The sequence below is a fragment of the Octodon degus genome, unplaced genomic scaffold (genome assembly GCF_000260255.1).
Source record: "Octodon degus isolate 3935 unplaced genomic scaffold, OctDeg1.0 scaffold00098, whole genome shotgun sequence".
In the NCBI taxonomy this organism is placed as follows: Eukaryota; Metazoa; Chordata; class Mammalia; order Rodentia; family Octodontidae; genus Octodon; species Octodon degus.
The window spans coordinates 8,031,403-8,056,446 of NW_004524674.1; the positions used below are offsets into that span (position 1 = coordinate 8,031,403).

Below are 25,044 nucleotides of genomic sequence, written 5' to 3' on the forward strand. Positions count from 1 at the left end.
AGAGAGAGACAGAGAGAGACAGAGACACAGAGAGAGAGAGAAAGAGACAGAGAGAGAGACAGAGAGAGACAAACAGAAAAGAGAGAAAAAGACAATGACAGAGACAGAGACACACAGAGAGACAGAGAGAGGCAGAGAGAGAGAGAGAGAGAGAGAGAGAGAGAGAGAGAGAGAGAGAGAGCTGTGTATGTGTATGCTGTTCATGGACCCATGTGCATCTGCACTCCCGTGCTCCAGGACCGGGAAAGGGCAGGGGAAACACTTCAGTATAGCGGATGTCTAGCATCCACGCTCACCTCAGCAGCTCTGAATGTTCCTTCCTGTCTGTTCATTCTTTCACCTGTCCTCTCCCATCTCTCCCCCACCACTGTGGTCCTCTGTCTCTCTTCCTTCTGACAAAGAGATGCTGCAACTCCTTCTTAAAAAGCATTTCTTCCAAGCACAACCTGTCCATGCTGAACACCTAGAGCAGTAGACGAAAGAGTGTATCCTAGTGGTTAGTTAACCAGCAGGCTCTGGGCAAACTGGTGAATACGTCAGTATCCCTCTGGCCAGCTCTTAAGGAATTCTTTTCTCCTCTCTGAACTTAAATTTCCTCATGAAAAACAGAATTGAACTCAGTATCAGCCATGAAGTTAAAATATGATCATGCTTATCGAGCATCTAACAGAATGTCCCTGTCCATAGTAACAGTATTAGTATTGCTATGTTTGTGGAGTTAATGTAAATTTCACTTTTAATGGGCCCCTTGGTCCAATAATCAGAAGTTAAAAAAATGATGCACACTTGAGTCTCTATTTAGCTGTGTTGCTGTACCCAATGGCTCTAACTAGAGGCAATTAACACCATCACCTCTTGTTCCTCCAGAAATAGATAAAACCCAACCTAAGTTTAATTCCTTTTTACTTTTTTGAAGAACACAGTGTTCAACATATTCTCATTCTTTCTCTCTCTCTCTCTCTCTCTCTCTCTCTCTCTCTCTCGCTCTCGCTCTCTCGCTCTCTCGCTCTCTCGCTCTCTCGCTCTCTCTCTCTCTCTGTATGTGTGTGTGTGTGTGTGTACACGCATGCACATTATGTGTGTTTTCTGCTTATTAATAGTGCTTGGAGACGACCCTATATACATGGCCCATTTAGCCTTCTTCTTCCTGACAGGCGCCTGGGCTATCACTGGTGTCATTGCTTTTGTCTGCCATTCCTGAGCTTACAGTGGCCTCCTCCCCCTTTGTGGTTAGACCCACCTCCCTTCAATAGTCTTGGTCTCCCTTAAAGAGAAGATCCTGTCTCCTGCATGGAGTTCAATGCCAACCGATCTCTGGGCACTGTCTTCAGGGCCAATAGAGTCTGCAGGAAATAAGAGAGAAATCCTGGCAGCTGGGTAAGATGATCTCACATTCTTCTTCTGGAGCCTTCTATAGCCCTAAGTGACGACTCAGAACTGTTCTGTCCTGTTCCCCATGCCACCACCACCACCCCCTCTGCATAAACATTCCAGAACTCTCTCCCAGCCCTAAGGCCAGTGGGGTAGTTAGCACCTCTTCTCCTCCATCCCAGAAGAAGCCCGCTCTCCCACTCTGCCCCACTCTCTCAGCTTTCAGTGCTGATCCAGTCCAGTTGAACTTGAAGCCATGCCCCAGAGTTATATCACATTGTCCTGGGGCCTAGGGCAGTAAGTCTGCTGAAACAGCTGCTTGGCAATCCTCCCTTCCATAGGACCCAGACTCTTAGTGCTCAACAGAGCTGGTTCAGATCTGTACCTTCTTCAATGTACCATAAAAATGATGCCACCAATGACGAGTGCGTACTTTGTTGTACCTCATGCAGCCAGGGATCTCCTTGAATCTTCAAGACTCAGGTAGACAAAGGGGATGCCACATTAAATACATTTAACATATGTGAAAACTGAGACCCAGTAAGTTGCAGCTTTTGTAGATAGTAGTGCCAGGATAAAAGCCACAACCAAGGTAGTTCATATCAGAATTCCTTCTTTAAATCATACTGTATAGCATCCAATGCTGAATTCAGCACAGGAACTAACACCCATTACATGTTAAATAAAACTATGCTGAGAGGGGAAGTTTTAAAAAATTTTTTAATTGCCTTATAATGAAAAGCATTTGCTATAGATTTGGGGTGGTAAATTTATAGAGAGAAGATAGATGTCCCTTTTAACTTTCTTGAAAGGTTTTAGTAATTCCAGATATTTCCCTAGTGAAAGTTAAAAAATAGAATCCTTTGGAAGACACGAGAAGCATGACTTGGGTCTCCCCGACTTCTCAATGCATGTGATTCAGGTATTTCCACTGCCATCTGCTGTAGGGCTGGAAGCTTAAAGGAACCATTCATGGCAAAAGGAAACAAGCTAAAATCACAAGGGAAGCTCCACTCTTGCTGGATTTCTACCATAATACTTTTTCTTTAGGTCTACAGAGTCTTCTCCCTACTTCCCCTTTTACCATGCAAATCCCTCAAGTGGGTGGTGGATGGAGCCACGAGTTCTTAGGATGTAGAAGAAAGGAAAGTTATGATCATCATCTTCTAAGTAAGAAAATCAAGGACCAGAGAAAAAAGACACAACTTGTAAAATGTTCCAAGACCTACACCAGCAAGATTTTGAGGCAGAGCAAAAGTCAGAGTAAACCAGGCAGACAAAGGGGGATCCTATGGGCCTGACTTTATGGACCTCATGGGGTTTTTACAGAGCTCGAACCAGCTAGATCTTTCCAAAGTGTACCTTAAAATCCAGGGATGCCCACAGACAAAAGGCCACATGAAAAAGAAAATAAAGAAAGAGAGCACTTGTGTTTGCTGCGTTGTATGTGCCAGACGCCATGCCATTATCTGTGCTAATCCTCAAAACATTCCTGTGGGTGAGCACTGCTGTTTCCCCAGTGGACAGATAGAGTGACTAAAGTTCACAGAAGTGAAGAGACTTGCCCCAGGCTGCCCAGCCTCCCAGTGGTATTCGGACCATCAAGATCTTGCAGGCTCCTGAGACCTTGCGGTTTCCAGAACTTTCCATAGACAAAAGGAGAAAAAAAAAAAACAGGCAGCCAGAGTCTGGGAGTGGTCCACAGGTCAAAGAAGAAAGCTGTAGGAGAACATAAATGCCTTGGATGAGGGGAAAGAGACAAATGGGCAGGAGGAGAAAAAAGTGCTGTCCCTAAATTTCTGTGCGTTTCCTAACTTAATGACCAATGCGGGTTGAAGAAAGGACTAGGTGAGGAAATGAGCTGTCTTAGAGCATGAAAATAGTTTCCTGAATTCCCTGTCTAAACATGGGTGACTGCAGTGGGCAGTAGGCTTAGCCAAAATACACAGAAAAAAACATGAGGAAAGTGGCTTGGAGTAGGAAACATCAGGAGCAGAAAGATCCCGTGAGTTTCCTTGCAGGTAGACCCAGTGCTCAGTGGGGGTTCACTTTGGGGAGTGGCCTCTGGTCGCTCCCTGGCTGTTGGCTTCCTTTCGGTCCCAGCAGTGAGTTGTCATGGTCAGTGTCTGTGTGCACTTCCACAAGCCCAGGATGTATGTGGCTCAGCTGCCCTGTCCCATGACCTAGAAAGGTCCCATCCCAAGAGTGTTAGCTGAAGAACATAGCCTCACCTGGGCTTTCTGTTCAAGGTCCATAATCACGTTTTCTTCCAGGGGTTTCTGTGTGAGGATTACACCTTCTGGACTGCATAGTAACGGTGCATTTGTCAAGTCTTGGCATTGTTTAGTGAAAGGAGCTAGAATGCAGAGATTTGAAAAAGTGCTCAAATCAAAATCAAACTAAAAAGGGAACACATTCAGATCTGTGAAACCACTCTCTCTTGCTTCCTTAGAAGCCAACTGAGGTGAGAACACTCCCCTTAGTGGAATCAAATGACTGCACAACAGCCCTGTGCCCAGTACCTGGAATGAAAGGATCACTGCTTGGCCACAGGTCTCGCCTCCTCTATCCTAAAGGCTTGGCTCAGACATTGACTCTAGGCACTAAATTTTCATGGATGCAGGATCCAGGAAAAAAACACTGATGGAAAAGATAGTTAACCATATCTGGGTTTCTCTTGTGTTTTCTCCTTGACAGCCATGGGATCTCCAAAGGAACTTATCTTCTCAGACATCACTGAGAACACAGCCACCGTCAGCTGGAAGGCACCCTCTGCCCAGGTGGAGAGCTTCCGGGTCACTTATGTACCTATCAGCGGAGGTAGGAGACTCAGGGTTGTGGAGTGGAGGGAGGAATTGGGGTCCTTGAGTGTTCTGTTATGGAATAAGAGAGGCCCTGGTTACCCCCAAACAGCAGGGCTAAAACAACACTACTCCCTTATTTTGGAGACCATCAGAAGAAATCCTGTTCGCAAAGTCCTGTAGATCCTTGAAAGAATTGTCCTTGAGAAGGGACATTTTATGCAGAGCCTTTCCAGCATTGAAATGTTAAAGTCCTATGAGAAATTCATCCTGAGTGTTTTTTTAAACACAATTAGAAAAGATTCTATATACAGCATCCTTTGTTCCCTGAGCTCATGGATCTTAAAAGCTATTCTTGGCTATGTATGAGATTTTGATCTCAGATACCAAAATCTGTCTGTCTCCTTCTAGAATGGAGAGCTGGAGCCTCAGCAGCGTTGTGGATTGTAGGTCAGGGCACAGGCTGTGATCGAGACCTCAGGGAAAAAGCACAGTGAAACCTGTCTGAAGCCCTCCTAGGGGGGAGTAAGCCCTTGGTCATTTGAGGTGTATGGAGAGGAGAGTTGATGACAAGGATGCTGATGCAGCTCCAGGGAGAGTCTGGCCAGCCAAGGCAGCAGTTCTTCGCCACCCCTGAACGTCTAAGATGTACAAATTCTGGAACTGCTAGAAATATAAAGGCAGCAAACTTGACTGTGATCATCTTTTTACTAGAAATAGATTTTCTGCTAGTAAGAAAGTCTGCATAGCCCTACACCAAGATACTGGATAAGGGGCCTGGGAGATGGCTCAGTGGAATAAGCACTTCCCTGGCAAGCGCAAAGGCCTGAGCTCAATCCCTGGTTCCACCAAAAAAAAAAAAAAAAAAAAAAAGATAATGGATAAGTCATTCCAATGCCCATTATATAGTGGGGCTTTACTTATATTTTGTGGGGGAAAAATAATAAAGGAAATAAAATTTGCACAACATGCCAGCTCTCTACCGAATGGAAACTTGCTGTTTTTAGTATGTTGTGATTTCATTTTTTTTTCCTCTCCTGGCTTGGTTTTTGGCATCTGCACCAGTGGAAAAAGCATTATACAAAAAGTAAGGCCTTTTTCCTCATGCCAGAGAGTTGGATAAAATGAAAAAAAAAAAAAAAAAGTCAAGGAAATAGCACTGGTGAAAGATGTAATTTCATTTCTAAGTGAGACACACCCATCCTTGGGACCCCATAAACAAGCCCTGATGAGATGGGCTATCACCGACACTGCCTTCTCTGTGTTCCAGGGATGCCCTCCATGGTGACAGTTGATGGGGCCACCACGGAGGCCAGGCTGGTGCAGCTCATCCCGGGGGTGGACTACCTCGTCAGCGTCATGGCCATGAAGGGCTTCGAGGAAAGCGAGCCAGTGTCAGGCTCGTTCACCACAGGTGCGTTGAGCGGGGGCCTGGTTTTGCAGAGATCCTTTGTTCCTGCTCTTTTGTTTTTCATTGCAGCAGCAGCAAGGAGTGAAATTTATTTATGAAATCCGGTGGAAAGTGAATTGGATTTTGAGTGCCAAAAGTTTTCATCCTAGCCTATCCCTGGTCTCCGATGAGCTGAAGGACCTTAGACTTCTTAACCTCCTAGGGCCTCTGCTTCCTGGACTACCATGGGAACCCTACTGCTTCAAATGAGTCTCACACTGACCTGGGTTGAAATCCCCACTGTGGGTCAACGAGCTTTCTAAGCCATCTGAGAATTCCTTTACTTCCAGCTTCATTCTCTGTAAACTGAATTCAATTCTCCCTCCTCAGAGAGTGCCGTAGGAATCTATACACGTGAGTGGCTGTGCAAGATTGCCCGCCACCTCCTTGCTTCCTCCAGCGCCTGGGCCACAGTGAGGACTTTCCAAGCAGGTGCTCCACACAGACCCACAACCCTAATAGCTGTTACGCAGCTACTCCCTATTTGGCAGCTCCCGCATTCCAGGCACTGCTGCTGTGCTTTTCATGTAATCCCTATGATTACTGTGATTCCCATTTTACAGAGGAAACAACTGAGACTTGGGAAAATTACTAAGCTCCACTATTCGTACTTACCTAATGCTGGAACCAAATATGAGCACAGGTCATTCTGCCTGCTACCCCTGTGTTCTTCTAAAATAGGGAATTATTTCCCTGTTTGAGACCTGACTTGTTCAGTAAGCTGTTAAAGCATCAAATAATGAATCTCATTGAAGGATAATAAAGTGGAAATTTTCTCTTCAGACAGCCATGTCTCTACACAATTTATCCTTTGAGATATGAGCAATTATCCAGTCCAATCCATTAAAGATCCAAAGAATGAGTCTCATAGGAAATGTTAAAAATATCCTAATTGCCTAAAAGAGTTGATAATACACAATTAAAATATCCCATTTGAAGCCAGAATCCTGTCCAACCTACCACACAGGCCCTTATTCTTCTAAAGAAATCTTTCATTCATGGGTTCCCTGCAGCAACAGATCACAAACGCTGGGTGTGTTTCTTCCCAAGTCTCCATTGCCATCCCCAATTAAAGTGGATTCGGTATGTCTGTGATGGGACAGGAAGGATCTCAGAGTGGGCAGTGGGAGCTCCCCACATGCTCTGCCCAACCCAGTTAAGTCATCTCCTGAGCCTCAGGTCCCTGGTGATGGTGGCCCTCGACCTCCAGGGCTGCTACGAGGCAATTGAGTAGGAAGTGCGAAGGCAGAAGGGAAGTAGCCATATTCAGGTTGCTTCCTAGAAAGGGATGCTGGGAATTGGAAGTGGCTAGTTTTAAAAAGATAGGGATAAGTGCCGCTTCAGTATGCTTCCTCAGTTCACAGTGCTTGAAAATCACACTTAAGACTTCAAAGAACCTTAGGAGAAGTATGAATAATGACCTGGTTCAAGAGTGCTTTCCCTGTCAGGTTTCACACACACTATCCAGTTAATGCTTACTACAGACTCATTTTGACCACTGAAGAAAATAAGGTCAAAGGAAAAAAAATGACCTTCCTGAGGGTACACGGCACTAGACAAGGAAGCCACAGCAAAACCCATGGCCATTAGCCTCTGGAGCCTGGCTCCAAGTACATGCAAGACACCTAACAAGAGAGATCATCACAGCCCCAAAGAACCTCACGCACTCTCAGCTCTGCAAGGGTCCCCTGTCTGTGTAAGTCTCTTCTACACATGTGGGGCATGAACTCTGATTACACTCTTGCTTAAGTGTTCAGTTTTTCACTTTACACAGCACATTTCCATCCATAATATGTGAAAATCCTAATAACACTCAGGAAAACTTGGGCAGAATCGTCATACTCATTTTAGAGTGAGAAAATGGACTCAGAGGAACGTAGGCAACATGAGAGAGAGGCCTGATTCAAAGCTAGGCTCAGGACTCAGAACCGTCTCAGACACCTGACAGCTTCAACTCTCATCAGGAGTGTAGACGGCATGATCAGCTCCTCTCCCACTACCTTTCTTTACAGCCCTGGACGGCCCATCCAGCCTGGTGACAGCCAACATCACAGACTCTGAAGCCTTGGCCATGTGGCAGCCAGCCATAGCCCCTGTGGACAGCTACATCATCTCCTACACAGGGGAGAGAGGTAAAGTGGAGCCCAGCATTCTGCTCACCCCAAGGGGTGTGGGTCTCACTGCTAACCTTTTCCATTCCCCCTTGTTTGTGCCACATTTTGGACACTGGATGACAAAATGCATGGGCACGTACAAAGGTTAGCACTGTTCCTGTGATTATCACTTGCAACCTTAACAGAGTATTTTAGGCTGTGCAAAAAACTAAGAGACATATCTCTCACCCTGCATGCTTTCCAAGCTCTTTTGTCCTGTCCTAGTAGTTCCTCTGCCTGGCAGTATGAAATTCCCTTGCTAGGGAATGGCTCTCATAAAGGAGGAATCCATTAGATGACATCAGGTGGTTCTAGGGGTGCTGGCTCCTCAGAAGTCACCAGTGGGGCCAGCGGAAGCAAACTTCATTGAAAAACCTAAAATTAGTTTTCTTTGTGTTTGCAACCACCAGTGTTCTTTTACCCAGCTGGCAAGTTAAACACTTGCTTAGAGCACCTGCCAGCTACAGGCACAGGAAAGTAAAACACAGTACAAATAAGAGAGAGGAGGAAAAGAGAGACCTTTTCAAAGAACCTGTCCATAGCTTTATAATGAGCTACAGTGGAAAGAATTTTGTTGTTTTAATATCCAAGAATATGTAGGTCTTGTGTTTTATGACTGTACCTTGTTTTCAGTGACAACGTGAGATGACATCATAGTGTTTTCCTGGGGTCTATGACAATTTTGGTTGAGCCTTGGTACGGACCTAATTTTTCTTTGTAATAACAGAGTTGAGATGAGGTTAGGACAGGGAAATTTTGATTTATTCTTTTCACTCTTTAATTCTCATCCCTACAAGGAAAGTTTCCTGAGACAGACAAGACAATGTCGCCTAAAGTAAATCAGGAGATAGTTCATGATAATCAGGGAAATTGTGGACTCAAGTAAGGAAAGGCCTGGGCCAGGAGGGAGGAAGGGAGCCTGCAGATGATGAGATAAGGCAACCACTGTGTCAGTCAGCTTTCCATTGCTGTGACAAATACCTGGGAACCAAATTAAATAGAGGACAAAGGTTTATTCTGGCTCAGACTTGTCGATCTGTGGTCACTGGGTCTGTACTGCTGCTTACCTCAAGGTAACCTGGAAGCAAAGAGAGAGTGAGATGGAGAGCAAGCATCCTAACACAGTCCCGAGGACACACCCCAACTACTAGCCTTGACTGCTTTCTTCACCTAGTTCCCATCATGTAAAGTCTCCAACACTCCTAGCATTCCCATGAGCTGGGTACCAAGTCTTCCACACAGGAGATTTGGAGGAACATTTAAGAACCAAGCCATGACACCAACTTGTTCCAATTTGCTAGGGGTTTTTCCAGTTTTAGCACTAAAAGCTCTACACTTGGGAAGCCGTTTTAATCTTGATGAGCCTGGATGGTTTGTCACCTGTGACTAGAAAATAAACACACTCACTAAGGCATAGTTGCTTACTTTCTACCAGTGGACATGACTGATCCTAGTGGGCCCAAGAGGCTGTACCAGGTTCTGGGAAATTTATCACTATTGTGATGCTCAGCCTGAAGGATTTTGTGATACTTAATTTGATAACATATGGTAATTTAGATAGATGCAGACACGAATTGGGGGAAGCATAAGACAAATTAAATGTAAGGAGTCTGAGGCTTGGGAGGGTTATCTGCAACCCTCGGCTAGATCAGTACTTTGTCTCAATAACAAAGTTGTTCCAGTCAGGACACCATGTAGAAAGACATCTTCTGAACCCCCAGTTCCTATTCCTTCTGATTCAGTGCCTGGAAAATCCAGTCCTGTAGGACTGATCCTTTGTATATGAGGTGAGTACTGAAGAGAGAGAAAAGGGTCTGAGTCATTTCAGAAATCAACCAGGCTTCTCTGCAGGGTCATTGAAAGTGTTAGGAGGAGGGATATACACTGTTTGCCAAGTCCACTGATGGCTTGGACAGCAGTCGGTAATAGCCGTGGTATGTGTGCTTTATGTTTAGTGCCAGAAATTACACGCACAGTGTCCGGGAACACAGTGGAGTATGCTCTTACTGACCTCGAGCCTGCCACAGAATACACACTGAGAATCTTCGCAGAGAAAGGACCCCAGAAGAGCTCCAGCATCACTACCAGGTTCACAACAGGTATAAAGACATAGAGAGCTGAAAGCTGTCCCCCCTAATATGTGCCCCCCAAGAGCCTGCATCTGAAGGACAGAAGGGGCAGCCCCTTGCAGTTCAATGACATCAACTCCTGCTGAGTCACCAGTGTCTACTCAGGACCCAAAGACACCCACCATTTCCTCTTCAACTGAAATGACCTTGTTCTCCCAACAGACAAGGAAAAGATTTGAAGAGGAGAGATTTTTAAGTGGTTAAACAGTTCTCTTTGGCCCTAAACCTAACATTTAATGATCCGTGTTCCAGGCAGGGAACTGTATTTGAAAAGGAAGATTTTTTTTCAGGCAACTTTTTCTAGATATCTCAGTGGGGTTTTATGCATTGAGATTTTTTTTAACAAATGACAGCAATCAGAGAGAACATCCTCCCATGGGGGAGAATGGTGTTAGTAGCCCTCATCTGTCCTCTTATTTATAATCAAGGTGGTTTAGTGGTCACCTTGGTAATGATCACCATAGCCGTACCTTTCTCCACAAAATCTCCCCAAAGCCAACCAGAACTGTGCTGGACTCATGGAAATCCAGCCTTTAGGAAGAGATGAACCATGGAGAATCTGCCTTCAAAGAGCCCAAGTTCAACTTTCTCTTGCCCAAGATCACACCAGTTGGTGGAATGGAAGGGACTGACGCATCCTCCCCCCAATTCTGTCTGACCTATGCTTGCTGACTTATTGATGTTTACTGTCTTCTCCAGACCTGGATGCTCCAAGAGATTTGACTGCTACCGAGGTTCAATCTGAAACTGCCCTCCTCACCTGGCACCCTCCACGGGCATCAGTCACTGGCTACCTTCTGGTTTACGAATCTCTAGACGGTACACTCAAGGTATCATAAAGTACATAAACAACTCCCCACTGCTGGATGAAACACCTGTGTGACCTCCAAAGGAGGGAAGGATCACCCAGTGCTATTTCTCCAGAACAGTGTAGTAGAGTTTAAACAAAATTTAGTAGGGACCGGATGCAGTGCTGAGCCTTTGAGTTGTATACACTATAGTCTTTCTCACTTTAACCAGCTCCTGGGTCTATAGCCTGCAGCTTCAAGAACCACTACTTAGAAGACTTGGGTATACTGTGGGAGCTAGACCCCTTGTTCATTAGAGTTAAACTAAACAAAGGCCATGAGCTTTCTGCACATGTGGCCTACATACTATGTCATACATGACACCTTACATGGTGTGTTACAACATATTTCACCAAGTCTTTGCCACAGTGACTGTAAATACTGTCGATGTCCGATGTACTTATATTCTCTCCCCCATGAGCTTCTTCTTTTTACTTGCTTTTCCTTTACTTTTTAATTTTCAATAACTTTAGACCCTCAGAAAACTAAAAAGATATTTGAAAGCTTACCTTCCACACATTATTGGATTTTTCATTTTGGTTATCTTACTTTGTATCTCCAAAATCTTCTACTTATTTCTGTACATTCATCTTTTTCTAGCATCTTATTTGCATTTCATGTATCATTTTCTTTTTATCTCTAAAATACATTATTGGCATTTCATTCTAGAATGGCATTTTTTCAGTTTCTCTTTTCTGTTTTATTGTTTTGTTTTGGTCTCTCCTTTTCAAGTGGAAACTCCAACTAGCATCTATTAATCCTAGTTTATCCTTTACCATTTGACCAAAGAGTGAAAGAACAGATTTGGAATTCCACCTGCCCAGCAGGGCTCGCCAATTGTGGGATCCACTCTAGAGAGATCAGTAAATGCCTTGCAATTTTGTTAGAGCCTCTCAAATACCAGCATCACAAAGCCTGGGCAGCGTAACACCCAGCTTGAACCTAGCAGCTGAACCCAGTAGACTTGAATTCCAAGCCCCCCTGTCTTTCTTAGTCTCTCCAAATAATGAACACCTACCTTCCATCTGGACCAGAAGTAGATGGGGAGATCTGAGAATCTTTTTCCTATACAAAGCTCTTAAATGCACCAAACCTCACTTAGTTTAGCCATGGGCCACATTGCCATCAAAGGCATCTTTGATTTTGTATGCATCCATCATGAGCATGGTAGACAGCAGGCAGGCTGGGCTAGCTCTGCTCACTCTCACTAGGTAGCCCCCAGCTGTTGTTATCTGGCTCCTCAGGGGTTGCTCCACCACTCAAGTGGCATCTACCACGATTCTATTGATGTGACAAACCTGTCTGTCACTATCTCAGTCCCCTCAACTTTGTGTATTCACACCCTACATTTCTCTACTCTCACTTTAGTAAACATCAGGAACAAGAAGATGTAAATGTGCACATCCAATATGTCATGTGTAAGCAAAAGTGGAAGCATGTTTCTGGTCACTGTCATGGGCATTCCTGTCATTGCCATGCAATTTGCTACCCCAGTGCAACCTGACCTGAAGGGGTCCCTTGTCCTCTTGGTATCAACCTTCACACATCCACTTACAGATGCCTCTGGTCCCCTTGCACTTAGGCTTGGAGGACTGTGTGTGCCTCAGTTGTGAGTCTCATCCCAGGCTATCCTTGGTGTCAAGAAGACAACTTCGCTTAGCAGCCTAGAAAGCTGATAGGTAACTGTATCCTGGAGTACTGCAGTGAGAGCCCAGCTTTGTACTAACAATTGATCTCGCCCCAGAGACCTGACCTGAGAGGAGCACAAAGGTCACTGGGATCAAATGGAACTCATCCTGCTTTACTTTTCTTGCATGTCCCATCCCCAGCTGTAGATTTCTCACTCAGGAAAATCAACCCGGTAGTGAAGAATCCCTCATCATAAGGAGCTGGGAGACCAAGATACAAGACCATCCTGTGCCACCAACAAATTATAGAATGAGAGCAAGTCTCTTAGCTTCTCTGGAACTGCTTCACCATTAGAAGCCAGGATAACATAGTCCAGGAGGCAGGAAACCTTCTAGGGGCCTTTAGACCAACTCCCAATTCTGCCTACGCCCAGCAGTCACGCTTTGTGTAATAGGGAGCTGGAGTGTTTGGTCGGATTCCAATCTCACACATCAATAACATCTACACAAGAAGTATTAGCAGCAAGGGGAAGGGCTTGAAAACTAACTGAAACTGATCCTTTCCTCCAGACAGCAGTCCAAGGACCAGCCAGATACTTAGGTGGGTCCCCTGTCTCTCTCTACTGGAGAGATCTGTTCTGGAAAAGTCACTCTGGGTCAGCTCAGCCTTCCCCATGACTCATTAATTGAAGTATTGTAATCATCTCCTGATTGAAGAGGTTCCTCATCCTGACTTTGCATCAGAATCCTCAGGAGAGCTTTTAAAATATGTTAAATATGCACCTACGAGGTAGGGGTGGTGAACACTCATAAACTCAGCACTCGGGAGGCTGAGGCGGGATGATAATTGTGAGTTCAAGACCAGTGGGGGCTACCAGGTGAGTTCAAGGCCAGCCTGAACTGCATAGTGAGACCCTGTCTCAAAAGACTAAACAAATACATATGCACCTAGTCAGGCCCCGCTTCTGTCCAAGATGGTTCAGTTAGTCTGGGATGAAGCCTCAACATCATAGTGTTTCAAAGTTTCCCAAGAGGGTTGTGATAAAGAGCCATGCTTAGGGACCCCTGAGCTGACTGGTCACAAAACCCTTTGCCCCTTGTGCTATTCATCTTGCTACCAATTTAATTTTTTTTAAAGCAGAGCTGGGTTTACATTGTCACCTATTCAAAAACCTTCCAGACCTTCCCATTCTTAATAATGATAAGCTTCCAATTTTATGGCTTGATATTTAAGGTCCTTCATAATCTTGTCTTTTCCTATCTTTTCTATTGCTTCTCCATCTGAAACCAACTGCACTTAAATTAGAGGATTGCGTCTTCTTTATCTCCACTTACTCTGCCCCTTCTGGCCCCAGGGCCTCTGCTTACACCACACTGCCCTATCTTTGGTAGTCCAGGCATGCATACAGTCTGGCTCAGACTCAGTGGTTTGTTAACTTCTTATTAAATGAACAAATGAATGCACCATCTACATATGCCCTGAGAAGATGCATGGTCAAACTGTTGTATATTTTCTTTTGCTCTTAGGAAGTCATCATGGGTCCCGACACCACCTCCTACAGCCTGGCAGACCTGAGCCCATCCACCCACTACACAGCCAGAATCCAGGCACTGAGGGGGCCCCTGAGGAGCAAGCTGATCCAGACTGTCTTCACCACGAGTAAGGAGGTCCAGGGAGTGGCAGGGCTTAAGGTCTAGCTTCATGAGGCTAAATCAAACCTCTACTTCCTCTTTGCCTTCTACGTTATATTTTCTAAATAAGTCTCTGAAGTGTCAGCTCCCTGCCACTCTTGGAGCCCTGAGGACAGTGGGTGCAGGAGGATTCGGGCAACGTGGTGAGAGGAAAGGAAAAGCAGGGTGGGGCTCCATCTGGATTCAGTCCTCTTCTCTGTAACAGACTGAGCAAAGATCTGTAAGCCTCAGTTTCTTCATTTGTACAACAGGACTAGTCCACATCCTTTTCTCACAAGAGCCTAATAAGGGCTAATGAGGTGCTGTATTTGAGCTCCTGGGTGCATGTGACCCTTATATTGCCAGGCTCAATACATCCTCAGCATCTCCTCCCTTCTCCTTCAGCACAGCAGGGTTTGCACAACCATTCCATGTTCAAATAACAAATGTCCTACCACCACCCTGGCACAGTGAATAATGATTATTGTGCCTGATTTCTTAGTGGGGAAATGGAGGCTTCCAGAGACCAAATGATCTGATCAAGATGAACTCTCAGGAGTTGGGATCCAGTGTTTCAGGGTTTGGGAGGCTCCCCTGCACCCACATGGGGCATCTCCTATAAGTGGTCAATGACTGTTCTGCTACACCTATGAGAAACCGCATCTGTTCATGAGTAGGGGCAGCGTGGTCTGGAGCTGCCTCCGGCCCTTCACACCTTCCTCAACAATCATTCTGACATGTCTGCCAAGGAAAGTGGTTCCTTTCTTCCAAATTGTAGGGAACATGTACTACAAGTGTGCCCTTTTGACCACTGCTGTGAAATAAACAAGAAAACAGCTCATGTAGGTAAAGTAGAGTGAGGAGGTATTGTCAGGTGAAAATGAACAATTGCTATGACTACCAGTTCTCTGGATACCTGTTAAGTATGGCCCCCAAATTTTCCATTTTGGTCAATTTTTTAAAATTTCTGTATCATTTCACTACACTTGAAAATTTCCCCAAGGATTGCTGTGTTAGCCAAGATTCCCAGGTGATGAACAGTCAAGTGGCTCCTCCAGTGTCACACAGTAAGCAAGTGGCTGCCTCTGGCCTTGGGCTCTTATCTTGCAATTCTCTGAAAAGCCTGAGATAGATCCATACTTCAGTTTGAAACGCATTTATCTGGGGAGCTCAGAGCACCAAGCTTTTGTCATGGTTTCCAGCAGGCTGTACCCCAGTAGAATGCTCTGCTCCACAGAGACCCACCCACTGGGTACTAGAAATGCAGCCAGCACTGGATGTCCCTGATGTCACCTTTACAGCAGCCCATATCGCTCGCAGGGTCCATCAGTGTGAGGGACTAAGCAGGCAGGACTTTGCTTGCCCCATAAGCCTCAAGCCAGTAAACAGTTGAACTGCGCTTTGAAAGCTCCTAGCCTGGTCCATCAGCTCTGAGAGCCACTAATTCTCCTTTCCCTGCAGTTGGGCTCCTGTACCCATTCCCCAGGGATTGCTCCCAAGCAATGCTGAATGGAGACACGACCTCTGGCCTCTACACCATTTATCTGAACAATGACAAGGCCCAGGCTCTGGAAGTCTTCTGTGACATGACCTCTGATGGGGGCGGCTGGATCGTGAGTATCAGGATGGATTCCAGAATTGTCAGACATGGAGAGTGGGCACACCAGGGGAAGGAGTGTCCTCCTGGTTGTCCACTCTGACACTGGCCTGCATGAGACAGGCCCTGTCATACAGAGAAACTTGGGAATGACCTCTTTAAGCAAGGAAATGGAAACAAGCTGTGGGTTGAAAAATAACATGAGAAGTAATTCCCTTCAAATGAACCTCATCCAATCCTCCCAAAACAGCTCTGTATAAAGGGCAGTGGTCATCAAACCAATTAGTCATTAGTGGTGACCAAACCTTCACTCTCTGCCAGGCACTTTCTGAGGGTTTAGCAGGAACTATTTAAACTCCATTGCCATATGTGCTGGGCAGTAATAAACTTTATTTTTAGATAAATTTTAGGTATACAAGAAAATGAATAGGAAAGTAGAATTCCCATATGTCCAATCCACACAGTGTCCCTCATTATCAAAATTCTACAAATGTGATGCATTTGTTAAAAATGAAGATCCTGTACTGACACATCATTATCACCTGAGGCTGGGTAATATTTTCAGACACCACTTCTCAGATGAGTGCACGGTGCATGGCTCAGTGTCAGGGAGAGGAGGTGACCTGCCCGAAGTCACGTGGAAAGCGAGCAATGGGCAGAGCAAGGCTGGGAGCTCCTCCCTGCTCTGATGTTTCTTCCCCTGAGCAAGAAGCCCTGTCTTTTTCTCAAGCTCGGGCACAGCCAGATGCATTGCTTGTGCTTGTAGGTGTTCCTGAGACGCAAAAACGGGCACGAGGACTTCTATCGAAACTGGAAGGCCTATGCTGCTGGATTTGGGGACCGCAGAGAAGAATTCTGGCTTGGTAAGGAAGCCTTGAATGCTTGTGTCCAAAATGCCCATCTCCTCTGGCCTTTGTTCTATGCACAGTAGCCTAAAGAGAGAGGAATGGATTAGAAGAGAGGAGCTCTGCTACCAGGAGCTTGGTGATATGCCAGACTATCTGAATCCCAATACAAGAGAGTATTTAAAGCTTTAGGTGGCTTAAAATAGAAACCTGAAGGCAAACAATCAGCCTGATGAATTAGCCTGGCCTTACAGCGTTGTATTCACTGGCAATGCTGAGCTCCTTTTGTGCTCCAGTTATGAGATGGGTCCTTCAGAACCACCACTCCTAGCCCTCTGAGCACCCCTGCAGGGTGTGAAGTTCCCCTCACACACAGGAGGAAGCTGATCCTTAAAGGCTGAGGGCCTTGCCCCTGGTGGTCTACCCACTGAGCCACTGAGCTGCGATTTAGCAATCTCCCAGATCAGTGCTAACGTGCCATCATCCATCCATCCAGGCCACTCACATGTCCTAGCAACCTGCTGGCACAGAGCACTGTTCTATACACCACGGCCTGAGCCTGTTGTCTTATAGGCTGTAAAAATCTGTGTAAAGGGATGGGGAGGTGGCTCAGTGGAATAAGTGCTTCCCTGGCAAGCGCAAGGGCCTGAGTTCAATCCCCAGTTCCGCCAAAAAAAAAAAATCTGTGTAAAGATTTTTCACAATTTATTTATTTACTTATTTATTTATTAGGTATTGAGATTTAGATTGGACTTGTAGTGATTCTCCTGTTTTCAGCCTCCCAAGCACTGCAATTACAAGTGTGGGCCACTACATCCAGTGTCAATCACTGTCTCAGCATGGCCCAGGAGCCAGCCAGCACTGCATGCCAGGGATCAAACCGTCATCCCTGTGTCTGCCTAAGCAGGCACTTTAAAGCTATCTGGCTGGCTCTGATTTTCAGAATTTAAAGGGTGCTTTCATCTTTACTGTCTCTGATTTTCACAATGGAGTCGGAGGCTAGAAGGGCAATGATGGTAACCTGATTTCACCTGAGGCTCAGAAACACCATACATCTTGCCCAGTGATGTACAAGCAGCACAAGTTCCCAGCATGTCTGGGAGATGCATCTTCTTTCAAGTGAATCCAGCTGATGCTTTTACCATGTAGAACAGACGATGATGGCCTCGCTCATCTCTGCGCTTCTTATGCAACCCTTTCCTATGCTCCACAGGGCTGGACAACCTAAGCAAAATCACAGCCCAAGGACAGTACGAGCTCCGTGTGGACCTGCAAGACCATGGAGAGACAGCCTACGCTGTTTATGACAAGTTCCATGTGGGAGATGCCAAGACTCGATACAGGCTGAAGGTGGAAGGGTACAGTGGGACAGCAGGTACGGGACAGCCACTTCCTGCCTTCCTTCCTTCCTTCCTTCCTTCCTTCCTTCTTTCCTTCCTTCTTTCCTTCTTTCCTTCCCTCCCTCCCTCCTTCCTTCCCTCCTTCCTTTTTTCCTTCTTTCCTTCCTTCCTTCCCTCCTTCCTTCTTTTCTTCCTTCCCTCCTTCCTTCCCTCCCTCCCTCCTTCCATCCTTCCTTCTTTCCTTCCTTCCTTTTACTCCTTTAACAAACAATCCTTCCTCCATTTACTCAAACAACCAATACTTGAATAAGTATTAGGTCAAATTCTAATCCAGAGAAACTACACTGGAAAATATTTGGTCCCTGAAACATGGCGATTTGAATGACCAGGATTGATTTATAACTCCTTGTTCAGAAGACAAAATGGGCAATTGAAAAGTATAGCTCATGTTGAGAAAAGTTTTTAAACTTATTACAGTAACATACCCATGGCCAAGATGGATGGGATAAGCATGTTCAAAGTGAGAGATAGTATGTGGTATTTTGGGCAGGATTAGTGACAACCCTAACCCTAACCCTAAATTAATGACAATTTCATTGTAATAGTTTTTTACTTGAAACATAGTACTTTTGATCATTCCACATATATTTTTCTCATCCATGTCTAGCCATCAGCTGTAACTATCACTACAAACTGATAGAAAAATGGTTACCCAAAACTCTCAGTCCCAGCACTTTGTCACTGTGGGTAGAAGATCCCCTGAGGACACTGCTAATCCATAGATGCTGACACAGGAAGTCCAAGCTGGACTGAGAACACCTTTCGTACAAGCTTCCTGGTGATATCAACAGCCTCGATGTTGCTGGTCCTTGGACTGCAGTTTGAGTAACAAACAATCTGCTCTACCACCTAAGTGCTAGCTGGCCTTCTAAGGTGTTCCTGCCACATGGTCATCCGGCCTCCGCCTGCATGCCTACCACACTGCCTCTCCAGTGGCCTTTTCATTCCATGTGTGGGTCCTAGTCTCAGTTCTAGCTCTGAAAATTTCTTTGACTTGATACGGCCTTTGTTCGGTTTTCTGGCTGCACATTAGGAGAGAAATAAATAAGGAAACAATATGTACTAAGGTCTGCGGGCAGCTTTGTCTTTCGCAGACGTATTGCTTGCTTTATCCTCATTTAGCCCTCACACAAATCTTTCAGGAAGATGCGGTTATAAATATGAGGAAACGGGCTCTGAAGGGCTCAGTGGCTTGCCCAAGAAGCAGGAGTTACAACAGGCGGCAAGCGGCTGCTGAGAAGCATAGCCAGTGGTTTTCTTATCGAGGAGGGATCAGACTGAGAGAACAGACCACCCTGTGCAAAGCCAAGCCCACTTTGGGTGGCTTCTTTCATGCTTATGAAAACAAAGAGACAGATGCTATGGCACATTTCCAGTCCCCTGAGCCCTGAAAGAAAATAGCCAGAAAGGAGAAAGTCTGCAGATAAAGGGCTGCCAAAAGCTCTGTCAGTCTAAGGAGGCACACAGCTCTTTCAAGATGGCAGTTTGGTGGGAATGAAGAAGAACAGCCAGAGTGAAACTTGTTTGAGCTCTTGCATGCCTCAAAGAATGCTGACATCTTATTGCCTGACAATAAATACCTCTGGTTGTGACGGCTTCTGGCAAGAAGGATAATGTTACACGCAAAAAAAAATCTACTGAGCAGCAAGAATGTGGCCTCTGTTCTTCCCTGCACTTCCCATGAGGGACTGCACCATGTTCCCCTTTAATGTGACAGCCCTTGAAAGGCTGTATTTCGCTTTGCTTTGCTAGCAGCGGGGTCCTCACAGAAGAGCATCCTGCTACTACCTGGAGTCTTCATGCTCTGGGTACCACCCTCGGTTAACAAGCCGCACGAGCCTGGCTGACACCTTGCTGCCAATGTCAGTGTAGAATGTTCCCCCCTTGAAATTTCTGTGCACAGCAGAAAGAAAAGGCACCCAATGGCTTCCGAAGGTCCATGCATTAAATTACAAATTACATTCCCAAGTAAACTTACATGAAATGGTCTTCTTGTACGAGAATCAGACAGCATTAGTCAGATAAACATCTTGAAAAATAACCATGTGACACAGATGCTTTGGCTCCATCTAACACCTGAAGGGCTTCACTGGTTCTACATGTGGAACTAGCACATGTTACTGCTAACTGTAAACCTCTCATCTTATTCTCTGGGCTCTTTTTTGTAAAAGGAATGCAAAAAATCATAAACATAACACTCGTAAATACCTCCCTGCATGCCTCTCTACCTACTGAGGGAATACTTTTATCTCCACTGCCACACAGTACTGTGACATAGAGGGGATCAGAGAGTAAGTCACTGTCACACAACACTGTGGCGCAGAGGGGATCAGTATGTCGGCCCCATTTGCCAGATGAGAGCACAGAGGGTGCAAGAAGGCCGATTCACACACAGTCACAGCTAGACGGTGAGGTGGGACTCGAAACTGGATGCTCCAGTCACCTACCACATTCTTCCTACCTACTATGCCGCCGCTGGCAGAAAGGAGCCCTGGGGGTACACTCATGTCCCGCCAGTCCCACCTTCATCATGACTTTGACTCTGGAGCTCCAGGCCATCTCATGCCAAGACCCCACAGCGTCACCTCTGGTTCTGCCCTTCACAGCCCAGAGGAAGCTCCAGCTGAGATCAAGGCTGGGCCTTCATTTTCCTCTTCCTCTCTTCCCCTCAGGTGACTCCATGGCCTACCACAATGGCCGATCCTTCTCCACCTACGACAAGGACACAGACTCAGCCATCACCAACTGTGCCCTGTCCTACAAAGGTGCTTTCTGGTACAAGAACTGTCACCGTGTCAACCTGATGGGGAGATATGGGGACAACAACCACAGTCAGGTGGGTAGACTGTGAGGACCCAGTGCAGGTAGGGCTTGGGGCACTGGGTGAGGAGCGGGAAAGACACCTCAGTGCCCCATGCTGGTAGACATGAGAGGCTGCAACTGCAAAGGTGCTGCAACATGTTTTTTCTTCAGCACCACAAGAAATCTTAATGACAGACAGGTCAGCTAAAAATAGGAACAGTTCACATTAACCCTTGAAGATTGCAAGGAGAACCATTGGTCAGAAGGATTCTAGGCTTAGAAAGCTGTCCTTAGATACACCCTCTGTGTGAACTTCAAAAGTAAAGCTGATCAAAATGGAGGCCGGATAGGTAAAGCAGAGTTGAGGGCCCCAGCACCCAAAGAATGCCTTAGGATGAAGTCACAGACCTTAAATCCCATTATTTTATGATAGCGCCAAGGGTCAGAGAAAACTAACTTGCCTGAGGTCTCTGAATGAGTTTGGAGGCAGACATAAACTTCCCCACTTCCAAGCCCCAATGTTGCACCACGTACAACTCTAGCGCCACCTTGCAATCACAGAAGTGGGTTTTTGACGTCCCCTTTAGAAACAGAGGAGCTGCACGACCCCAGCAGTCTCCCTTACTATGGGCTACTACCTGCTGCCTGCACCAGCCTGTGCCTGGGAAGTGAGTATTGCTGAGTGGGATCAGCACATTAGGCATGGCCAGCTCCTGCCCTGGCTCTGCTCAGAGCCTCATACACATCCGAGACAAGGGACATGTGCTCCCCCAGTGCCACCCCACTCTGGTCCCTGGACCTTGAAGGTTCTAGCCAGATCTTCTCACTGGAATCCCAGGGGCTTTGTAAAGCTGCAGTGGCCAAAGTCCCACATCGCAACCCAAGGGATTGGTATTTGATGACTCTGGCAGCAGTACAGCAGCTCCGCTTTTGTGTTTTGTGCTTCTTTGGCTGTTGACTTGGGGACATTATTTTCTTGGTGGGCCCACAGGGGCTTCCTGCCATGCAGTGGGGTTGGGAACTGCTACACTCCATTGCTAGCAATTCTGATACCTGGGACTACGCCTAGAGACACTACCAGCAGACAACAGCCTTGACCTTGCTTGTGCATCTGACCTTGACAAAGCTTTTCAGAACTCTCCCCTTCTCAATCTTGTGTGTACACCAGCTTCATTCTGTGAGGGTATCAGGACCTGGCGTTTCGGGCCATGGTGCTGAGAACACTACTGAAGGAGACTAAGAACCCATGGCCTGGTTCTCTCCATCTTAGTGCACTGCCCCAATACCATTTCCACCCTGAGCATGATGCTACTCTATCCCCTTTATTGTCCTGTCTCTTAACAAGTATAACACAAAGACTTTTCTGAAAACAAATCACACCAAGCAAAAGGCTTCATGTCAAACATAAGTCCTCTTTTTCCATCCTTCCATCCAATTTCAGAAGAAAGAGATAACATAGGAGGCCACACAGCACTCCCAAGAGCTCAGCCCTGCTCTGGCTGGGCTCCGTCTGCTGTGTGATCTCGGTAATGTCACTTCCCCCACTGGCTTCAGTCTCCACCTAAGTATGAGGGGGCTTGGCCTCCCAACCTGAAGGCTTATGAGCAGAAAGAGCGAGCGCAGAGGAAGCAGCATGCGGTCCAAGCAGGTGGGCTGCACTGCCTCACTGTAACTGAGTGATTGCAAGTGCATTTGCTCATGAAATGAACCAGCTTTTCCTGGACCTCAGTTACCTGGCAGACTCACAGGCCAGTGAATGCCAAAAGAACCAAGCAATGTGTCTCTACTTTCCCCTCACTTCACTGTCCAGTACCTTCTGAATGGATAGGTTCTGTACTGCTACAGGGAAGAGGAGTCCCTGCTGGGAGAGGGGGCAGCAGTGTGGGGGCGACAATTCCCCCTTCATCTTCCCCCACACTGGCTGAGGACCACGTGCCCCTGCTGGGCAGTCTGTGCCATCTGCAGACCCTTCTACAGAGCTACACATGGAACCAGGAAGCCTGTAGTCTTTTCTTGTTTAAAAAAAAAAAAAAAAAAAAAAAAAAGGTCTGAGGCAGAATTTCAAGGCTCGCTCTCCCTTTTGGAGATTAAAGAAATAGCATTTGCCAAGCCCCCTCCAAAATGCCCAGCACCGTGATAGCGCCTGTCGGACACAAGCACTGGGCATATTCGCATCCTGCTGGTTACATTGCAAAGCTTGTGTTCCACCTCTGATTGCCCTGCTAATCCGTACCAACGTTCACACCCTACACTTAGCTACTCACCTCTGTAATCTCCAGTCAGGACCCGAACTTCTGCAGAAACCTGTCCTAAGAAAGCCAAGCTTATCTGCTGCCACTTTGTTTCAATACGGCAGCCGAGAGCTCAACGCAGACTCAGCTGACTTCTGCCCAGCGGTAAGGCGTCGAGCGAGCCCCCTGGGAAGTTCCGCAGCACAGATCAACCGGCAGGCCGGAGGAGCCGCCGAGTCATACCCCATGCATAAGCTGGAGCACAGCTCCTCTTGTTTGAACAACTAAACAGTGAGGACTAGCGCCCACCTTGCTTAATGGAAACCAACTCGGGGGTCTTTTCTTTCTTACAGGGAGTTAACTGGTTCCACTGGAAGGGCCATGAATATTCGATCCAGTTCGCCGAGATGAAGCTAAGACCCAGCAACTTCAGAAATCTAGAAAGCAGACGCAAACGGGCATAAACTCCAGGGACACCCGGGTGAGAGAACGAGAGGGCCCAGAGAAAGGAAAGGATTTTACCAAAGTATCAGTACACCCAGCCCACCATCCGGCCACACCTGGGCACTGGGCGAGCGTCAAGGCCCGCCCCTGCCGAGAGGCCCCGGCAGCACCCACTCTGCGCCACTTCATGCCCACCGAAGACCGCACGCTGCAGCAGGCTTCTGCTTTGTCCTTTGACTCAGCAAAGTCCTTCCAGTGACTACAGCACAATCGATTTTACTTCTCTTGGGTGGCTCTGGGAAGGGGAGAGGGGAAGACAGTGGTAGTTTGTTCTAGAACCAGCTGTATTTTAAACAAAGCTATATAATTAATTGTCATTATTTTTGTTAGTAAAGATAAAATGTGTGTTGTTGGAATTTGACCCCCGTTTTTTACATTTCGTACAACTGAAGACAGAAAAGCAATACTGTTTCCCTTCCAAGGAGATGATTAATATTATTAATATAATAATGAGGAAGAGGATGAAAACTAAGGATTTTTAAAGAGTTGTTCTTTTCCCAAACACATCTGGACTGTACCTGACTGTATTTTTTTTAATAAAACCACAAGTACTTTCGAGTTCGACTGTTATTTTGCCTTACTTTTTCTAGTCTGAATTCCACTAAAGCCAGTGAACAAAGGGAAGGCTGTTAGAAAGGAAAGAAAAGGAAAAGTGGGGAGGGAAGAAGAAAAGAGAGACAAAGGTTCAGAGGGGAAAATGCACCTTTTTGAACAAAGTTGAACAAAAATGGAAAAAGTAGCAAATTAAAATTTAGCTTCTTGGGCAGGCCAGATAGCCCAGTGGATTAAAGCACCTGCTTAGGCAGACACAGGGACTGGGGTTCAATACCCAGCATGCCGTGCCAGCCCTGTCCCCGGGGCGCACTGACAGAGTAACTGAGACTGGGCGTGGTGGTGCACACCTGCAATCCCAGCACTTGGAAGGCTGAAAACAGGAGGATCACTAGAGTCCAATCTGTGTAGTGAGACCCTGTTAGACCCTGTAGGCCTTGTACCAAATACATAAAAAAATTAGCTTCTCCTTAACCTTCACACTCTCCATAACTAACTGTTCAGAATTTAAAAGCTTTCTAGTGAAACCTGTGACTCCTATAATGTACATGAGATGGGGTTTATTATTATAGAAATTTAAAATCCCCAAAGGCAGAATCTCTGAGTTCCCAAGATCCCTAACTTCTCCCTGCCTCTGTTTCCTCTTCTGTAAAGTGAGAACACTCCTGCTTCTTATTTCACATTGTCTTTCTGAGGAGTAAATTATGCCACCTGAGCGAACACTTAGCCAGATGCGTGATGTATAGGAAACTCTAATAAGCGCAAGCTATCTGCACCGTCACCTTCTAAGGGATAGATTAGTGTCTCATTTGTGTTTTTCTTATTGCTGAGACAAAATACCCAACACCCAAAGTTAGCTGAGGAAAAGTTTTCTTGTACCTCGCAGTTCATAGAGGTTTCAGTTATAATCAGCTGGCTCCAAGGTAGGGTGGCACGGCAGAGGGACATCACAGAGGAGAAATGCCTCATGGCAGGAAGAAGGCAGAAAGGCAATGAAGTAGCAGGCAGCCAGTGAAGCCAAGAGCAGCCCTCTCTGGGCCTTAAGCTCATGCTCTTCCGGCT

General features: G+C 46.2%; 1 protein-coding gene across 6 annotated transcripts in view; it reads left to right on the top strand.

Annotated features, from left to right (window-relative positions):
• Positions 1-23,985, top strand: part of Tnc (tenascin C) — a 91,868-nt gene extending 67,883 nt beyond the window's left edge. For 5 of the 6 annotated variants that reach the window (XM_023723281.1, XM_023723284.1, XM_023723285.1 and 2 more), the window contains 11 exons: positions 4,069-4,191; positions 5,443-5,586; positions 7,635-7,754; positions 9,731-9,874; positions 10,604-10,734; positions 13,908-14,040; positions 15,513-15,664; positions 16,415-16,511; positions 17,707-17,868; positions 20,566-20,729; positions 23,280-23,980. In XM_023723281.1, coding sequence (XP_023579049.1) covers positions 4,069-4,191; positions 5,443-5,586; positions 7,635-7,754; positions 9,731-9,874; positions 10,604-10,734; positions 13,908-14,040; positions 15,513-15,664; positions 16,415-16,511; positions 17,707-17,868; positions 20,566-20,729; positions 23,280-23,390 — 1,481 coding nt within the window. In that variant the 3' untranslated portion in view covers positions 23,391-23,980. Of the gene's footprint in view, positions 1-4,068; positions 4,192-5,442; positions 5,587-7,634; positions 7,755-9,730; positions 9,875-10,603; positions 10,735-13,907; positions 14,041-15,512; positions 15,665-16,414; positions 16,512-17,706; positions 17,869-20,565; positions 20,730-23,279 lie in introns of all 6 variants that reach the window. The other variant, XM_004638464.3, reaches the window with a different exon arrangement.
• Positions 23,986-25,044: the final 1,059 nt, after the last annotated feature.